Source organism: Melanerpes formicivorus, unplaced genomic scaffold, assembly GCF_026170545.1.
Source record: "Melanerpes formicivorus ecotype bairdi unplaced genomic scaffold, bMelFor1.0.p_v2 SCAF_8, whole genome shotgun sequence".
In the NCBI taxonomy this organism is placed as follows: Eukaryota; Metazoa; Chordata; class Aves; order Piciformes; family Picidae; genus Melanerpes; species Melanerpes formicivorus.
Window position 1 is genome coordinate 21,120,688 of NW_027142360.1, and position 17,592 is coordinate 21,138,279.

General features: G+C 45.1%; 1 protein-coding gene across 1 annotated transcript; it reads left to right on the forward strand.

Annotated features, from left to right (window-relative positions):
• On the forward strand, positions 1 to 10,726 carry RBX1 (ring-box 1). Its single transcript, XM_068142528.1, has 5 exons — positions 1 to 128; positions 2,760 to 2,838; positions 7,720 to 7,790; positions 9,128 to 9,213; positions 10,547 to 10,726. The coding sequence occupies exons 1-5, from the start codon at positions 51 to 53 to the stop codon at positions 10,557 to 10,559; spliced, it is 327 nt and encodes a 108-aa protein (XP_067998629.1). The 5' UTR covers positions 1 to 50; the 3' UTR covers positions 10,560 to 10,726.
• The last annotated feature ends 6,866 nt before the right edge of the window (positions 10,727 to 17,592 follow it).

Sequence of the window (17,592 nt, forward strand, 5' to 3'; positions counted from 1 at the left end):
TCCCTGCCGCGCACGCGCGCGGAGCAGGACGGGCGATTCACGCATCCAAAATGGCGGCCGCAATGGATGTGGATACTCCTAGTGGCACCAACAGCGGCGCCGGCAAGAAGCGCTTCGAAGTGAAAAAAGTGAGGCCCGCCGGCTCGCTGCTCCAGCTGGCCACAGAGAGGGGGGAGAGGCCAGGGCTGGCCTGTGGGGCGCGGTAGAGGCGACTTCCCGCTCCCCTCACGGAGCCGGGAGCCCGGTTCCGCACCGGCGCGGCGGGAGGGGTGGGACGGTGCCTGTGGGGAGTCTTGGCATGCGTCCGGGCCAATGGCTGAGGCGGGGCGCCGCACGTGGAGCAGAGTCTGGCCAATCAGCGGGCGCGGGAGGCCTGGGCTGTGCGGGCGGGAGGAGGGAGATCTGAGGGGGCTGCCCGTGTTAGGGGGCTCCGCCGCCCTCCCCTGTTCGGTCTCTTTACCGGCTCAGCCGCGCTGCATGGAGCCTCGGAGCAGTTCGTCTCGAGGAGCAGGGGTGAAATCCTGCTGCCACCTCAGCCGCGGCTGCTCTGGCCCAGCCGGCTGAGCTAGCCCATGTGCTGCGTAAGACACTCGGCACAAATTTGTGTCGTTGATTATTCCCCCACACGCCCCTTCTTCAAAGGAAATTACAACAATGTGTATGTAGTCAGTAAACTCTCTCTTCTCAACCTGGCTTTGCTTCCCCAAACCAGCCATAGTACAGCTTTCTGTCCAGTGCCGCCAGTGTGTCAGCTGCATAGTGGTGATAGGCCGAGCCTGTGCAGAGCAAGTGGGGTGGCTATGGGGACTTGTACTAAGGTAGAGTTTGAGGAGAAATGGACTCTGATTAGATATTGGCACACATTTCCTGTGATTCCTGCCTGTAGATGTGGTTTGAAATGTGGTTGCCGTCGGCGACGATGGAAACCCTTATCTGCACAGGGCTGCAGGCCCGTGCAGGAGGAGGTGTTTGGGTGACATGATCGCTTGCTCTGGAAACAGGGACGGATATAATAGCATATGAAAGGAGCAGGCAGGGACGCTTCTTGTGTGTCGGTGGCATTGCTCCTCCCCAGCAAGGTACTAAGGGGTACTTGTTACACGTGTGACTCAGCATGGGTCTGTAGGTCACAAGAGTGGAGCAAGAGATTAAGCACCTGAGATTGTGAGACAGATAAGGGCGCTGGGAGCTTTTATCCTAGCTGCCGTTGAGTGCAGATGAAGCCCTTGAGAGATGAGTGCCTCGGTCAGAAGGCTGGCTAGACTTGAAGTTGGAAGAGGGGGATTAAAAATGAGATCACTACTGATCTGGTAGTATTATGATGACTTTTTATATCACTACTAATGAAAAATTGGAAGTGCTTATCAAAATGGATACTGCTTATCAATACTTGGCAGTCTGCATTCCTCTCTCAGAATTCATAACTGGGGGAAAGCAGTGAAAACATTGAGACATAAATGGCACACAGTAGATAGTCAGTGCAATCACATCCTGAAAAAAATGGAAGGGAAAAAAAATCTGCACCACTAAAGTAATAAATGAAGATTATCCTGACTACCTCTGTGATTTTGGATTGCTTTGACTATTGAAGGCAACCCCATTTATGTAATGAATTTACAGAACACCTGATTATGGGGTTTGTGGAGGAATAAAAAGGTGCTGTGCTTTTCTGCATAGCTTTTCTTAAAGTCCTTATTCTGAATCAATTTTCTAAAGTTGCCATGGAAATTTGTAGCCAGGCCTTCCCCTGAAGTAGTGTGGGACAGAGATATTCCTTGTTGTTTCTTTTTTATAAGCAAAGTCTTTGAAAGGTTAATTTAGTAGTACATCCAGAACTTTATATTCAGCCTTGCTGGTAGGTCATTGTCTATCATAGTATCAGCCAGGGTTGGAAGGGACCACAAGGATCATCTAGTTCCAACCCCCCTGCCATGGGCAGGGACACCCCACACTAGATCAGGCTGGCCAGAGCCTCAGCCAGCCTGGGCTTAAACACCTCCAGGGTCGGCGCCCCAACCACCTCCCTGGACAACCCATTCCAGTGCTTCACCACTCTCATAGTGAAGAACCTCCTCCTCACATCTAGCCTGAATCTCCCCACCTCCAGCTTCATTCCATTCCCCCTAGTCCTATCACTACCTGAGATCCTGAGAAGTCCTTCCCCAGCCTTCCTGTAGGCCCCCTTCAGATACTGGAAGGCCACAATGAGGTCACTTCGGAGCCTTCTCTTTTCCAGACTGAACAGCCCCAACTCCTTCAGTCTAGCAACCTTCTTGCAGAGGGGACTGTTTAGGGGCCAGTGAAGGGTAGCATTAGAAATTATTTTAGTTCTTGACCACAGCTGTCCTGGGGATGTGGTGGTGATTACCATAAAAACTGCTGCAAATAATGGAAATTTCCCTTAACAAAATGACACCTGGATTGGCCTTTCTGCAAGGCACTGCCCTTTCCATCAGAACTGAGGATGTATGAGCTGCATCCTTGCCTCTGGATTCTGAATAGGAATGGAGGTGTTTGCATTTGTTTCCCAAAAAAAAGGGGCAGCTATGGGAGTTATCTTGGCCTTGTGGCTGGAAGGAGAGCCTGGGAGGTTTGTGAGAGGAATGAACCCCTGTTTTCTAGTAACCAGGAATAGTGAAAAATAACTGCTCTGAAGTTCTAAAATATTTTTTTTAATCCCCCCCACTTCTAAATTTAAAAGTTACATGTGCTGTAAACTGAACCAAAATTGTGTTTTTCTTCCCTTTTTTCCCTTCTAGTGGAACGCAGTAGCTCTGTGGGCATGGGACATTGTGGTTGATAACTGTGCCATTTGCAGAAACCATATTATGGATCTATGTAAGTAAATGGTGGGGAAGACAGTGACACTTTGGACTTGCATGTGATGCACAGCTGAAACTTTCCCTGTTGAGGGTATAATTGAGAAAATGCATCTTTTAGTTAGGAACTAACTCTTCAGTTAGGAACTAACTCAGTGCAAATGTTAAGCTCTAGTTTTTGTAATGCTGAAATCCTATAACCTGGTTTTGTGACCTCTGTAACCCTACTGCTTTTCCCTCACCCTGTTCTTGTAAAGAGTAGAATCACTTGATACCACATCCTCAGACAAAATGATGCTGCTGAGTCTATTTCAGATGCAACAGAGAGGAAAGGGAGTAATAAGAAAGAGCCAGGAGGAACTGAAATTATTGACACAACAGCTATTGCTCACAAAGAGAGATATTAGATTGTAGAGTTGCTGTGGGTATCAACTTTTTATTAACACTTATTAGGATGAAATCTTCTAACACTTTCTGTGTCTGGCCAGGAAGGGCTTGGAGCAGTGACTTCATTGGAGTCCTCGTGCTACAAAAACTACCTCGCCTAAATAAGTTAGTTAGTGTTATGAGGAGTTTTGTAGCCACCTAGAGAATGAATTGTTCATTTACAAAGGAATATAATCCAATGCCTAAATCAGAACCAATATATTGCTAGTATAGGTTTGATTTCTTGCTGTATAGTCATGTTTGCTGTGTAGGAAAAGAAAATGATTATGGAACTAAGGATACAAATTTCTATCGTGAAATAGGTGTGCTTGCCTTTCAGTCCCTTAAAGAATTGGTAATGAGTGCTAAACCTTTTTATTTGTCCCTCAAAATTGACAAGATACTGTTGACACCATAGCTGTCCATCTGGTTTCACTTATGAGGGATGTATGACACTTTGATAGCCCCAAGATAGAAATTTGTCTTGTTCACCTGTATTACTAAAATGTGAAGATTGTGGGACCCCCAAAACAAGGAGCCAGGTACATTGTGATGGTTTTGTTGCACTTTGATTTTATGCAGTCACCCTTGAAACTACTGGTAATGGTAACTTGCTGTCAGGAAGCCTGTATGAAAATAAACTGCTTGAGGAAATTGAGACCTCAAGTTCATAGTCCCAGCTGGTGAGAGGTGCACCTGATTTTACCTCATATTTAAATAATCATTACAAAGCTATGTTCAGACATTGCTTTACTTCATGAAAACACACTGTAACACACAGGGCTGAAAATGGGTTAAGCCAGTTCTCCTCTTTGCTTTGGGACAGATCTGTTTGTATTTTGATGTGTTGGAAAGGAAAGCACATCACTGACAGGCAAATGGAATCTTTAAGGATTTGTGTAGAACAGAAGTTGCATTTATAGCATTTTTATGTATCTATATTTGTATAAGTATATAAAGACATGTTTATATTAAATATATATATATATATACACATACATATATATATATAATCCTGTCATTCAGGATAATTATTCCTAATAAGTGGGCTGTGTTGGAAAATAGTGGATGCTGATGTGTTTCATTCTATGGATTTGCCTCAAAATTACTGCTGTCTGCCATGAGAGACCCAATGCTGTCTCACTTATTTGCTGTTTCTTATAAATAGCAAACAGGACATATGAGGATGAAAGAGAGGTGTGGAGGACCTGGAGAGAGAGTGGACCAATGTTGTTTTCCAGTAATGAAACCCTAATGATCCTGCCAACATGGGAGTGGGGTTGAGGACCTGCATGCAGATTAGGAAAAACAGTAAAGGAAAAATACCATAGGTAGCTTTGTTTGTTTGCTTGTGTTGTTTTTTTTTTAGTTCCTCAAGCATAACTTGTTATTAATTTGGGTATGAGCAATGCTATGAAAGGCTGGGACTGCAAATGACAGACCAATATTGACAGTGTACAGAGTAGAAGGAGTATCCAAATTGGTGTTCCGAGATCAGTGCTGGCTCTGGCTTTACTTACTTCCTTGTTAACAGATCATTAATGTTGTTAAACAACACTTTAATCAGATTTTCAAGCATAAGATGTGAAGTGATGGGAAATTGAGGGAAAAATTAATAGAATGTGCAGGGAAGAACACAACCCAAGATTCAATTTGATAAAATGCAGGATGCAAATAGCTCCCTCTCCTAGTGAGGAAGAGAAACCTTGAAAGGGAAGACATGAAAAGAGCCATAGGTAATGCCAGCTGTGCTAACAGGAGATTGTTACCTTTATAAAGTCAGGCATCAATGTTAAGGTGTCATGCAGTTCTCCTCATGCATGTACATTATGACTCAATAATAATACAGTCTGAGGATTCCCCCTACCTTCAATTAGGTTTGTATTCAGTGCACAGGAGGAATGAGGAGATTTTCAGTGTTTTGATTTCAGTCTTCTCTGAAAAGACCCAGATCCTGCTTAGATTTCACTTGAGGAGTGCTCTTGATTTCCTCAAAGGCTTGCACTCTGGTAGTCTCATTGCAACATGGTAAGTTGGGGAGTGTTAACTAAACACTATGTTGAGTATAGTGGATTATCTTCTGGCCTACAGTGTGGAATGTAGTATTGCATTAAGGTAACTGGCATTGTTCTGAACTGTGTAAAATGTGCCATCAAAATAACATCTCTTTTCTTTGCTGCCACAATGGATATACCACATTTCTGTTTGCTTTGCTGCCACAATTGATAACCACATTTGATATTCCAGCCTCACAAAGATAGACATATTGCATAGAATCTGAAGAAGAGTCTCAGGATGCTTAACAGGTTGAATGATTTGAAATTTCTGAGAAGAATAAAAGAACAGCACTCAGTATATATAGTTTGCTAAGTCATAAGTAGGAATGGAAGATGATAGCTGAGTACATATATTTTGAGAGTGTGATACTAACAGGAAATACTGAGTGTATTACATGGGTGTTATAAGTAGAAGGAGTCATATGATGATATGATGGGGGGGAACTTAGGGTAAGTATTCAGTGAAATCTGCAGATAATTCCTAAGAAACTGGAGAGAACTGCAAGGGTAAAATTCTGAAGTTGAAAAACTGAATTGAAGAGCTCACTCTGCATTTTGGGAGAAGAGACTAAGCTAGACTAGACTAGTTCAGTTGGAAGGGACCTACAGCAGTCATCTTGTTCAGCTGCCTGACCAGTTCAGGGCTGACCAAAAGTTAAAAATGTCTTTAAAGGCATTGTCCAAATGCCTTTTAAATACTGACAGGCTTGGAGCATCAACCACCTCTCTAGGAAGCTTATTCCAGTGTTTTACCACCCTCTTGGTAAAGAAATGCTTCCTAATGTGCAGTATAAACCTCCTCTGGCTCAGCTTTGAGCCATTCCCATGTGTCCTACCACTTGCCATGCTCGGGAAGCTGTGGAGAGCAATGAGCTTGTCCCTTAGCCTCCTTTCCTCCAGAGTGGACAAACCCAAAGTCCTTAGCTGCTCCTCAAAGGGCTAAACCTCTCACTCCAAGTCAAACTAGAGATGGCTTAAAAGCCTGGGGAAAACTAAATAAAAATGGGCTAGATGGAGTTCAGATCTGATATGCTAAATATCCTGTGTCCACCAGGGAAAGGGGAGAAGAGCCAAGTTAAGGGTATTATGTGCTAAAATATTTCCCTTGCTTTCAGCAGAGATTTCTTGAGTTAAAGTTCGCTTACCAGTTGACTTTTCTTTCAAATTGATGTCCCCTCCCTTTCCTACTACTCATCCTCTCACAGTTTTCTGTTACTGTAGAGGCTCATGCCAGTTATTTAGAACTCAGTAAGATCATGAGTCTACACTGCAGTAGCAGTAAAGTTATTGCAGCAATTTTGGGTGTCACATTTTAAACAAATGTCCAATGCCCTTCAAGATTCTTGACCATCTTCCATTTTCTTAATCACATTTTGCAGCCAAACCTGTGAGGTTTTGAAGTTGTTGCTTTGTTTTGTTTTAATCTTTAATTGGTGAATCAAACTCCTTTTCCTCTGAGCATATTTGGCCACATGAACAGTGAACAGAGAATTGGAGCTCATTCAGACGTTTTCTTTGCCAGGAAAATAAGATCTGAAAAACAAGCAAGCAACAAGCCCATGTATTGAGTTCTCAACTGATCATCTATCAGCACATCTTTTTAAGTCATTTAGGCTTGACTTTTAGAGAAACCATCCTTTAGCAGAAAATAAAATGTTACTCTTAGGTTTGTGCTGTTGACTACTGAGGAGTTGGAAGTAGCTTTTTTTCCCTCCTGAAGTTTCTTGAGCTGGAGCAGAAGTGAGTTTTTCAGGGTCTAAAATGTAGAATCAGGTTGCTGCATTTATTTTCTCAGTGCTGTTCTTCCCTCTTCCCTCACTCTCATCTTCACCCATGCCACCTGACAAAACCCCCAAACTATAACCCCTTTATCCTTTTTGTGATCATCCTGTGTCCTCAGCTTCAAGATATAAAAGATTTTAAGCATACATTTTAAGACTCTATTTCCTATTGTGCCTGCCACAAGGCTACAGAAGAAAGACAAGCAAACTCCAGCATTACATGAGCAAAGGAATTTGTAAATACAAGTGGTAGTACATAATGTCTGAGGGGACAATGCACTGATATTTAGAGGAACCTGGCTAGGAAGTTTAAGTAAATGTATCTTCACCTGATCATCAAAAGACAGCTCTCAAACCAGAGGAGAAAAACAAACTGAAAACATGTATCTGTAAAAGTAGGGAAGCAGACCCAGGTTGTCTTTAGATGAGCTGTGCACCCTTGTCCCCTGGAACTTTGGAAAAGCAGATGATGGAGGAGAGCAGGACGAGGTATATTTTGTTCTGATACACTTGGGAAAGCAGTACACATTAAACCATAGCTCTTGACACTTTCTGATGTATTAATTGAAACAAGTTGCTCTTTCCTCTTCCTTTTCACTTGTGTCTGCTCCTGCATATATGTGTTTATTTTCACAGGCATAGAATGTCAAGCAAACCAAGCGTCAGCTACCTCTGAAGAGTGCACAGTTGCATGGGGTGTCTGCAACGTAAGGAAATCTGATTTGCTGCAGAGCTTGTGTGTAATGATGCTCTCCCCCTTTGTTCATGACTCTGGACAAAACAAATTCTGTGGAATCTTCCAGATAATCCACCAGAAAATATAACTTGAAACACTGTATGTTTAGGAGAGTGTAGAAAAGAGGGGAGAGAAGTGGGGGGAAAAAGGCAAGAGTGGAAGTTGGGAGAGATGTAATAGAGAAGAAGAGAAGGGAGGAAGATAGACTTTTATACACACACCCTTCCCCCCTTCCCTCCCTCCCCCTGTTGTTTTTTGTCCCTTTTTTTTTGGAGAAGAACAGATCTTTCATTCTGAGCATGATTTTCCTGATCAAAAGTCTGCCTGGGAGCTATGCCTTTTTTTCCCCTCCTGGTAATAGGATTACTTGGGTGTCAGCATGCTTGATTTGTCTTTGTGCAGGCTGATTCAAGGAGTCAGTATGGGGTAACTAGGTGATTTGCTTCCCATTTTGGAGGAGGATCACATCAGTTGCAGTGTATAATCTCCGGCTCTTCGTTGCCATATGCACTCCTTTGTACGTGGTCCCACCAGCACGTGAACTCAAACTTGCATACCTTTTAGCTAGCCTGGGCCTGAGTTGGAAGATAAAATTTTCCATAATGGAATAACTACCTGTTCCTCAGCCCCATCCTCACTGTGCTATGGGATCAAGTTACAGCGTGATAATGTTGGAACAGGATTATAAATGTTCCACTTCTGTTGGTGGAGAACAAGAGCAACTCTTTTAACCATGTCAGAATATGCCAGTATCAAAATTAGGGTTTTGTCTGCAAAGAGTTACCAAGTGGAACCTTGCTTTTGAGTGGCTGTATGGGATATGGAAAAGGGTGGTTTTATTAAGCATTTAATAGGTTTGGGTTCTTTTTTTCTTTGTAATTTTGCAAGCTCATTTTTATTCAGGCTTTGGTTTGTCCAGAAGACTGGCAGAAAGCTTCAGCATTTATACATACATACCATCCCTGATACTCACTGTGAAATCCTTTTTCTTGTCTTTCTGATTATGCTTCTTATCAGCATCTGCTCTGCCAATTTTAGCAGCTGCTAAACTCTGTTCTCTCCTTCATCAGAAGTGAGTCAGTTGCCATTCCATGCACTGTGGAACAGGCTCCCTGCTGCCATTTCCCTAATGTTCCCTTCCTCCCTGAAAATGTGGATCAACTCCTTGGTGTTTACCAGTGAGCTGGCTGATTAGTCCTCCCCACCTTTGCATGCACCCTTCTTACCATGGTGCTCTCAGTGGTAGTTTTTACATTGAGATACATTCCTGTGTTCTGAAATGATGTGATCTGGACTTTTCTCTTCCAGCATGCTTTCCACTTCCACTGCATCTCTCGCTGGCTCAAAACTCGCCAAGTATGTCCGCTGGACAACAGGGAATGGGAGTTCCAAAAGTAGGTATCCTGCACAGATCTCAAGATGAGAAATCCAATTCTCCTTCTGTTAATAGAAATGATCAATGTCAGATATGCAGATAGTCTTTCTCATTTGTGGGCTTGAGGACATAGTTGCTGTTGGGAAAGAATTTTTTTGCTATACCTTCCTTGATAAGGACCTTTCCTTAGTCACCTGGTGCTAGATGAGCTCTGAAGGAAGCCCAAATAGCTGTGGGGTAAGTGAGAGTTGTTACAAAACAGTGATTTCCATTGACATTCTCTCCAAAGAATGGAGGGCAGAAGAGAAACAGAATTCACTGCAAGTGAAGCCTCAGGTGAATACTGTACTGCCACTTGGGCAATTCAAGTGACCTGAATTTAGTTGCTTGTGTTCAAGAGCATTTCTGCTGAGGTGCCAGAAGTCTTACTGGGGTCCCTCTGTATCTTGGTGATTTGTTTTATAGCTCTAATAGGCTCAGAGATTAATAGACTGATTTCCTAGCATCTGGAAATCAAATGTCCACGTAGCCATTGCTACAGCCTTGGCCCATTTGTTCATCATTTTTGTATTCTTTGTTCTGTTTTGTGTTTTTCAAAGGTCTATTGTTAGAATAATAATAGGAGAGCCATGGATGGGTTGGAAGGCTAATTGTATTTTGAGAGAGAATTGTAATGTTGAGAGTAGTTAGGAAGTTTGCCAGTTACTTGCATCATTCTGCACCATTTATCCATGAATCTTTTCTCAAGTGGATTTTCCCTCTCCCCATCCCTTTTTTTTTTTTGTTGTTGTTGTTGTTAATAATTAATTCAAATTAAAACAAAGCAAAACCAGTATTATAACTGTTCAGGATTACCTTTGGGATCTGGTTCACAGGCAGCTGTGCAAATTGACATGACAGGCACCATAGTTTTGATATGAAGATGTTTTCATGAATACATAATGAAAACTGAGCCCATATTGCCTGGCTCGTGACGTAATACTGCATAGGCAGCACGATGAGAAATGAAGACTTGGATGAACATCATCTTCTGGGTGTTCACTAAGACCTTTGGTGCTCAGACAAGCCTTGACCTTGTTTCCATGCAGGTTATATTTGCCATGGGACTCAAGGCAAAAGATGACTATACTGAGGGTCTGTTGCATGCAATACTGTGAATTGCTGAAGCTCCTTCAGTCTAGTATCTGGTTAGGCTTTGGGGGGAACTGAAATGTGGAGCTCTGCCTGAGATTTCCACAGCATCTTCATCTGTGTTACCTGTTAATGACTTGATGGTGGAATGAGAATAAATCTAGCAGCACTAGTAGGAAACATGATTCTTTCAAAGGCATTAACATACTGTGTATTTGCAGGTATGGACACTAGAGAGATGGTCGCCATGCTTCTTGTTACGTTGTCAGCCTCGGTCATTCTTGTCACTCTGGGTTTGTTTTGGCAACTTGAAACATCAGTAGTGTGTACAATTCTTCTGTAATCTTAATTTCTCCCTATTGTATACCATTGAATAAAATCTGCTGGAGCTTCCTGTCAAAGGCTTTTGTCTTGTGTTCAGGAGTGGGCGGTCAGTGAATGAGGGAGGAGAATTACCTGCAGACCAGGGGCTTGAGCTACACAACTCAAGATGGGCAGCTCTTTGTTACTGTGTCCAGATTTTGACTGTGAGTTTGGCTTTACTCCCCCACAACTGAGAACCGTGCCTGTGACTCACTGAGGTCAACATTAAGTTCCACCATGTAAGTGCAGTGGGTGCAGGCCTTGGCCTGGCTAAGTGTAGTTAATGCAAATAGCATTTTGTGTGGACATGCTTTCTTGGAGCTGAGTCAAAGTGATGACTTACACAATTAGGGATTGTGTCATTATTAGAAACTGCTCACTCTTGCTTCTACTCTTGGCTTTGACCAGACCACCTTCCCTAGAGAAGAAAATTTCACTGAGTGTCCCAGTTCTGTTTAGCTTGTGGGCCACTAACTGAATGTTAGTTTTTACCAGGGTTCATAAAGCACTTCCATGCATCAGGTGAAAGTCAGCTCAGGAATTTCACAGGCTAGGTTGGCTGCAAAGCTAAAAGTAAGCAGTCTATGAATAAACTAATTCTTGGTTGGCTTTCTAGTGGTGTTTTCCCAGTTCAGGCCAGGTTGTAGTTCTTACTGGCCAAAACCTGGAAGCTCCATAATGTTTTCTGTGATGTCTTCTCTACCAAAGGGCCTGGTACCCTCACTGCATCAAATTGTGACTCCTCTCAACAGCCTCAGCAGATGCTGGGAAGTCAAAGAAGGTCCCAGAAATTCTTCCTGCTACAAGAAGCAGTGTTCTGTGGTGTCAGCAGTGATCCATACAGTGAAGTTCTTTCAATGACTGTTCACAGTGCTACTTTTGGGTCAACACTTCGCTAGTTACCGAGGGTGGGAAATCCGACATCAGACATCAGTGTACTCTAGTGATAGAGGATACAGATGGCTATTGACAGAACCAAAACTTACAGGTTCTCCAGTAATTACTAGAGCTTTCTTTAATCTGCAGCAAGCAAATGTCAGGATTATGTTATCAGCTGGTGTTTCTGCTCTGAAGTGATACGGTTTGCTGGTTTCCACCCTGAAGAAGAAGAGAGGAACAGCCTGAATCAGGAGAGTCTAAAGCTAGATGATTTACTTACCGTGTGTTGTTGGTAGAGAGCTCATCCTGAATTTGCAAGACGGGTTTGGTGATGGAAACAGGACTGAAACAGAAGAGGAGGGAGAAGATGACCTCAGCAGTGGAGAAAGTATTCATCTGGGCAGCGTGATATCCAGGTTAAATGCCATTCCCTGAAATCTGAACTCCCATTTAACGTCCCATCCAGCTGAGTAGAATGTCAGATGTCCTTGTTTATGGTTGTCCATTTTGTATGCTGTATTTGCTTGTTCAGGACCTGGAGCCCAGATGCTGACTGATCAGGGAATTTACTTCCTTGAGGACTTTGTTTTGGGTCCAGCAACATCATCCTGGTTTGTCTCTCTTCAGTTTGTGCATATTGCCCTAAGCATATTTTTCTGGCTGGGGACAGAGACATCAGTGCAGGCATTTCCCTCTCTTTTGTGGCTTCATGTGCATCTACTTGAGGCCGTGCCTGCGAGAAGGCTTTCTTTGGGGGGTGGGGGTGTGTGTTTTTGTTATTGCTTCTTTAAATGGATCCCTCCAACTGGCAAGCTGCAGGCACTCTCCTTCCCTCCCCTTTGAACCTCTGTTCTGCTGCAGTGCATAAAGCCTGAACTGTTAAATCTGATTTCAGATTGCTGTTGTAGCATCTGTCCCAAACCTGGTTTTCCCAAGTGGAAAAATACAGACTGTAAAGCAGCGATTGCTTACAGACCCAGGAAAGAAAAGCTCTCTTCAGCTCCAGCCTGCTGAAACAGCCCTACTCCTGCTTCTCCTACAGCAAAGGGCCTGAGCTCTGTGATGAGCCAGGGCAGCCCCATTTACTGTAGCACATTAAGGGTTGTGTTTGGGGGGGGGTGGAGAAAAAGCTTCAGCAAGCCACCTAAGAGAGAAGCTCTGTGGCACAGGCAGCGTTGAGCAAAGGTAAGAGGCAATATTCTGTCCAGAGACACAAAGCGCCCCATTTCCCCAGGGCATGGCTGCATGCTCAGGCTGGCATCACTCTGTCCTAACTCTCATGGTTTGACCTCCATCTCCACTGGACATGGTGGTGGGAGGGAGAAAACCCATTTGTCCCCACCACCTTTCTTCTTTTTTCCTGAAGGAACAATCATTTTCAGGCACAGCTTCCTCCCCCTTCCTGCAAAATAGAGAGCTGTGTGGAGTGGAAGGAGGGCTCAGACACCTTTCTAAGCTTCCCAGGGGAAGGTAGGTGTGCAGGGGAGAAGTGATGGCTGTGTCAGTCTCATTTGCTCATTCTAAAAAGGGAGGATGCATCTGAACTCTGGACCCACAAATAAAATTAGGTTGTTCAGCCTGGAGAAGAGGAGGCTGAGGGGAGACCTCATGGCTCTCTACAACTACCTGAAAGGAGGTGTAGCAAGCTGGGGGCTGGCCTCTTCTCCTATGTAATACGTGATGGGATGAGAGGAAATGGCCTCAAGAAGCACTAGGGGAGGTTTAGATTGGATGTTAGGAAAAATGTCTTTTCCAAAAGGGTCACTGGAACAGGCTGCCCTGGGAAGTGGTGGAGTCACCATTCCTGGAGGTGTTTAAAAGACATTTGGATGAGGTGCTTAGAGACATGGTTTAACAGTTGTGTACTGGGAGGTGTTAGGCTATGGTTGGACTTGATGTGCCTGAGGTCTTTTGCTAATGGGTGATTCCATGATGCTGTGACAATGACCATTACAAGTGCAGAGAGCAGTGTAGCCAGCAGCTGCCCAGCTTAGAGCAAAACAAAGCACTGGTAGCTCTGCTGTGGAGCAGAAGACAAGTTCAACATTTCTGATGCTTTCCACAAATCTGTCAGCAGAGGCAAGCTGCATTGCTGAGGAGGCCCTGGTGGTGAGTGCTCTGGACAGGCCAAAATGACCAGACCACAGCTTCCTTCTCTTCCTTTCACAGAGGAGACAATGAGCTCCAGGTGCTGTGCAGCATTGGCTGTACCCTGTGCACTAAATCCTTCACTGCTCTTGCACTGAAATGCCGGAATTTGGACCATGTGGCACCGAGAGAGCATGCTGGTGTGTGTGGAAGTAGGGGATGGGTAGGAGTTTCCCACTCTGGGACATGCATTAAAAGAAATGTCAGGTCAGCAGGAATCTGCTGGTTGAAAGGTGTCTGTTGTCTAAGAGAAATGGCTGAAGCCTCAACCAGTTTGTCAGGCATGTAGCACCACACCATGAAGTTGTGTCCTCCTGCCTCAGATAGTGAAGGGATATATTTGGAAATGCAGATGTTTGGGTTGGACTAAAGAAGCTTTGCAACCGCTTTGGGTGGCCCTGTGCATGCAACCCTTACATGGGAGTCCCAGGAGCTGCTTCCACCACTGTGTAGTCAGGCATGATGGTGAAATCCCACCCATACATTGGAAAATACACCTTCAAGAGGGGAGGCAGGAGCACCATCTGCATTGCATATTAGAAGAAACTTCTTCACTCGAAGGTTTACCCAATACTGGAATAGGCTCCCCAGGGAGCTGGTTGAATTGCTATCCTGGGAGGTGTTTAAAACACACACAGATGTGGTGCTAAGGAACATGGTTTAGCAACAGACTTGCTAGAGTTAGATAATGGTTTTATTCAATGATCCTAAAGGTCTTTTCTGACCAAAATGATTCTATGAGTCTATGATCTGTGTGATTGGTCAAGTAAAGGCACCAACATCTGCCAGCTCTCTCCCACTAATTCCTAAGGGAGAAGCTAATGGCATCCCAAGGTGGTCCAGGGCCACAAAGTGCTCACTAAAGTTACTATAAGGCTGAGTCTAGCAGCACCAGTGTTGTGTGAGCTGCAGCAATGTCGGTGCAAGCAGAGAGCTGAGCACCCATGTGGAGAGATCTGTGCTCTTTCTGGATAGCTCCCCCCTCCAAAGGCAGCAGGGCAGAAGATGGTAGCAACATGACTTCCCCAACTGTGGGTTTCATTCCCTCAACTGAAAAGGAGCATCCAAGAAGAATGTTTGGGTAGATAAAGAAGAAATGGAGAGAGGCAGACCAAGACTAAGTCACTGCTTGTGCTTGTCCAAGACACTGCTCCCAGGAGCAAGCAGGCAAGCAGATGTCCCAGCAGGAGGGGACTGTTCTTGGTGGAGAGCACTATCTCCTCCCCTCGGCAGCATGGAAATGCTCTCACACTGCTCTTGAGCAGCATGGAAATGCTCTGACACTGCTCTTGAGCAGCAAAAACCTGGTGCCATCATGGGACAGCAGAGAGGTACTTGCAAGGTGCAGAGCTAATGCCTGTGAGCAATACTTGGCCAGTCCACTGCTGGTCTCCCTGGCTCACCACGAGCTCCCATGCTTCCATCCTGGAAGCTGGATTGCCACAGAGTGAAGGGGTGAGCTTCTCAGCAGTGAACTTTGGGTGGGCTCAATGGCCACTGGTACCCCAGGTTGCTTACCCTAGCCTGAGCAAAAGCTGCTGCTGTCTGGAGACCCCCAGGCTATGCTTGGAGAGGAGCAGGTGACACTGCTGAGGGTATTTTCCTACCACAGGCTCCCCAGAGGGATGGAGGGGAGGTGGAGGATGGGTGTGGAGAAGCATCCCTTGTCTCCTTTCTTTGATCACCCTGTTCTTCTGCTCCCCATGGAACCAGTGGGAAGAGCAAGTCCTTCTTGCCTGCTTCTACTTTTTCTCACAAGCTCGCTCTGCCAATATCGCTGCCAGCTTTAATCTGCCGTGAGGAAACATGCCATTCCCCCACCACACACTCCATGCATAGCTCCATTGTCTTCCCCAAGGCAGCAGCTTTTGCAACAAGCCTGTTCCTGCTCTCCACAGGGCATCTCAGGTGCACAGAGGGCTTCTCATCCCAACACCACCCCCTCCCTTTTTCCATCTGCTCTCTGCTTTTCTCTTTCACTTTCCCCCTCTCTGATCTGGTTCCCATGGAGATCCAGAGGCATCAGTGGTGATGCTTCTTCCTCCTCAGCCTGAGGGAAGGGGATGATTTTTGTCTCACCTGGGAGGAAGTTGCATCCAGTTCCAGAAGAAAAGTTACAAGTTGCTGGAAGGTCTGTTTTGTTTCTCTGACACTTGACTCCTTCACAATGGCAGAACCTTGGCCTGTTGTCTCACTTTCCTTTCAGCTGCTTTCCAGCCTCTCCCCATTGGATGCAGAAGGGGATGCTACCCAAAACTCAGCTCAGTGGTTCACCAGGCCTTCACACCATGCCATCACCAGCAATGGTCCCAGCTGCAAAAGAAAAGAAAAAAAGAAAAGAAAAAAAAAACCAAAGCATTTGAGGTTGCAGCTTAAAAATGTGTTCAAAATTAGTACCAGCTGATTCTGGAAAGGCCAGATTTGGGGGGTGGGGACACACCACTGCCTGCTGCCTTGCTGAATTCACCCACTCCACTGCAGCAGCCTGGAGTTTCTCTGCTTCCTTTTCTTTCTGTATGACAGTGAGCAGGGCTCATCACCTGATTTCTGGGCCCTTGCATCACAGGTGACTTCTGGCCTTGCTGCTCCAGCGCACAAGCCAGGAGGAAGGGTGCAGCTGTTGCCTCTGGAAAGACACCAGAGCTGCCAGTGTGGTAGCTATCAAAATGCAGGATGGGACTGCAAAGCAGTATGACACTGGCACATGAGGACTTTCTCTCCATGGGCAGCAGGAAGGTATTTTTTCAATTGATCTGCTGTCACAGGCAGATGATCCTAGATGGTGGCACACTGGTGGTGCCTTTGAGGACATGCTCTCTTCTTCTGGCTGTGCTCTTCTTTCTTGGTCACTCCCATCTCCTCATTGCCTTCCTGTGTTGAGTCTCAGGTGGATGCTTACATGCTGGGGAAGGGGATTACAGGAGGTTGTCTTCATTTAAAGAGCAGACAGCTATAACCCCATGACAGAGGTTTTCTACTTGGGAGAGGCAGCCTGCTTAGTATCATTTTCCTCCTCCTTCCTCGTCCATATCCTAGAAGACATCAGCTACAATGCAAATCAAAAGGGGCTAAGGGAGGTGGCATGCTGTTGGAGCAGTCTCTTCATGCCAGTTGTATCAGATGCAGTGACAGGATTCATTTTGACATTTTAGACATGAAACGTTATCATTTTTTAATGAAAAACATGGGCTGGCTGCTTTGAGTTCCTCCTCCCCCAAATGTCAGTATTGTGGAGCTCTTGAAGGGTGTGTGATAGCCAAAATCCATCCCAGAGATGCAGGCTCTTCTGTAAAATGTGAGCTAGGCTTCGCGTGGTTTCAGTGTGGAAGTCATCATGCTCATCACAAATCCCTTTCCCTGATGGTCAGCTCTGGGGGTGAGAGCTGGCTCCAGGTGCCAAGGCTTTGGCATCTCACACTGCTCCATGTAGAGCGAGGGGCCATCCATCCTCCATTGCAAATGCTCATAAACCACTGATCTCTGAACCATACAGAGATGAAAGCTCATGAAGAACAGAAAGACAAAGGTTCTGTGAAGATTGTCCCTGAGCCTCTGGTTTCTCCAGAAACCTTCCAGCAAGATAAACCACTTTGTGAGGCCTGGTGTGAGCAACAACCCAGACTTGTCTACCTAGTCAGATATTTTGGGTGCCTCTCAGGATCAGTGTGTACCTTTCCTGCAGGGCAGTGAGGTGGCAAAGAGATGTTGCTCCCAGGTAGGAGGCAGAATAAGATACCTCATCCTTTCTCTGTCATTGTAGGACAGACTGCGTTTTATCCATGTGGGATCTTCATGAAAGGGTTGAGGTAAATGCAAATCCCAATGGGTCTACTTGATAACACTTACAGGAGGGTAAAATTCAGAAAAGCCTGTGCTG

Bases quoted from the DNA above. Each gene is read 5' to 3' on its own strand.
- RBX1 (XM_068142528.1), top strand. From the start codon at position 51: ATGGCGGCCGCAATGGATGTGGATACTCCTAGTGGCACCAACAGCGGC. The intron at 129-2,759 runs GTGAGGCCCGCC...TTTCCCTTCTAG, and splicing joins AGCGCTTCGAAGTGAAAAAA to TGGAACGCAGTAGCTCTGTG. The intron at 2,839-7,719 runs GTAAGTAAATGG...TTATTTTCACAG, and splicing joins AAACCATATTATGGATCTAT to GCATAGAATGTCAAGCAAAC.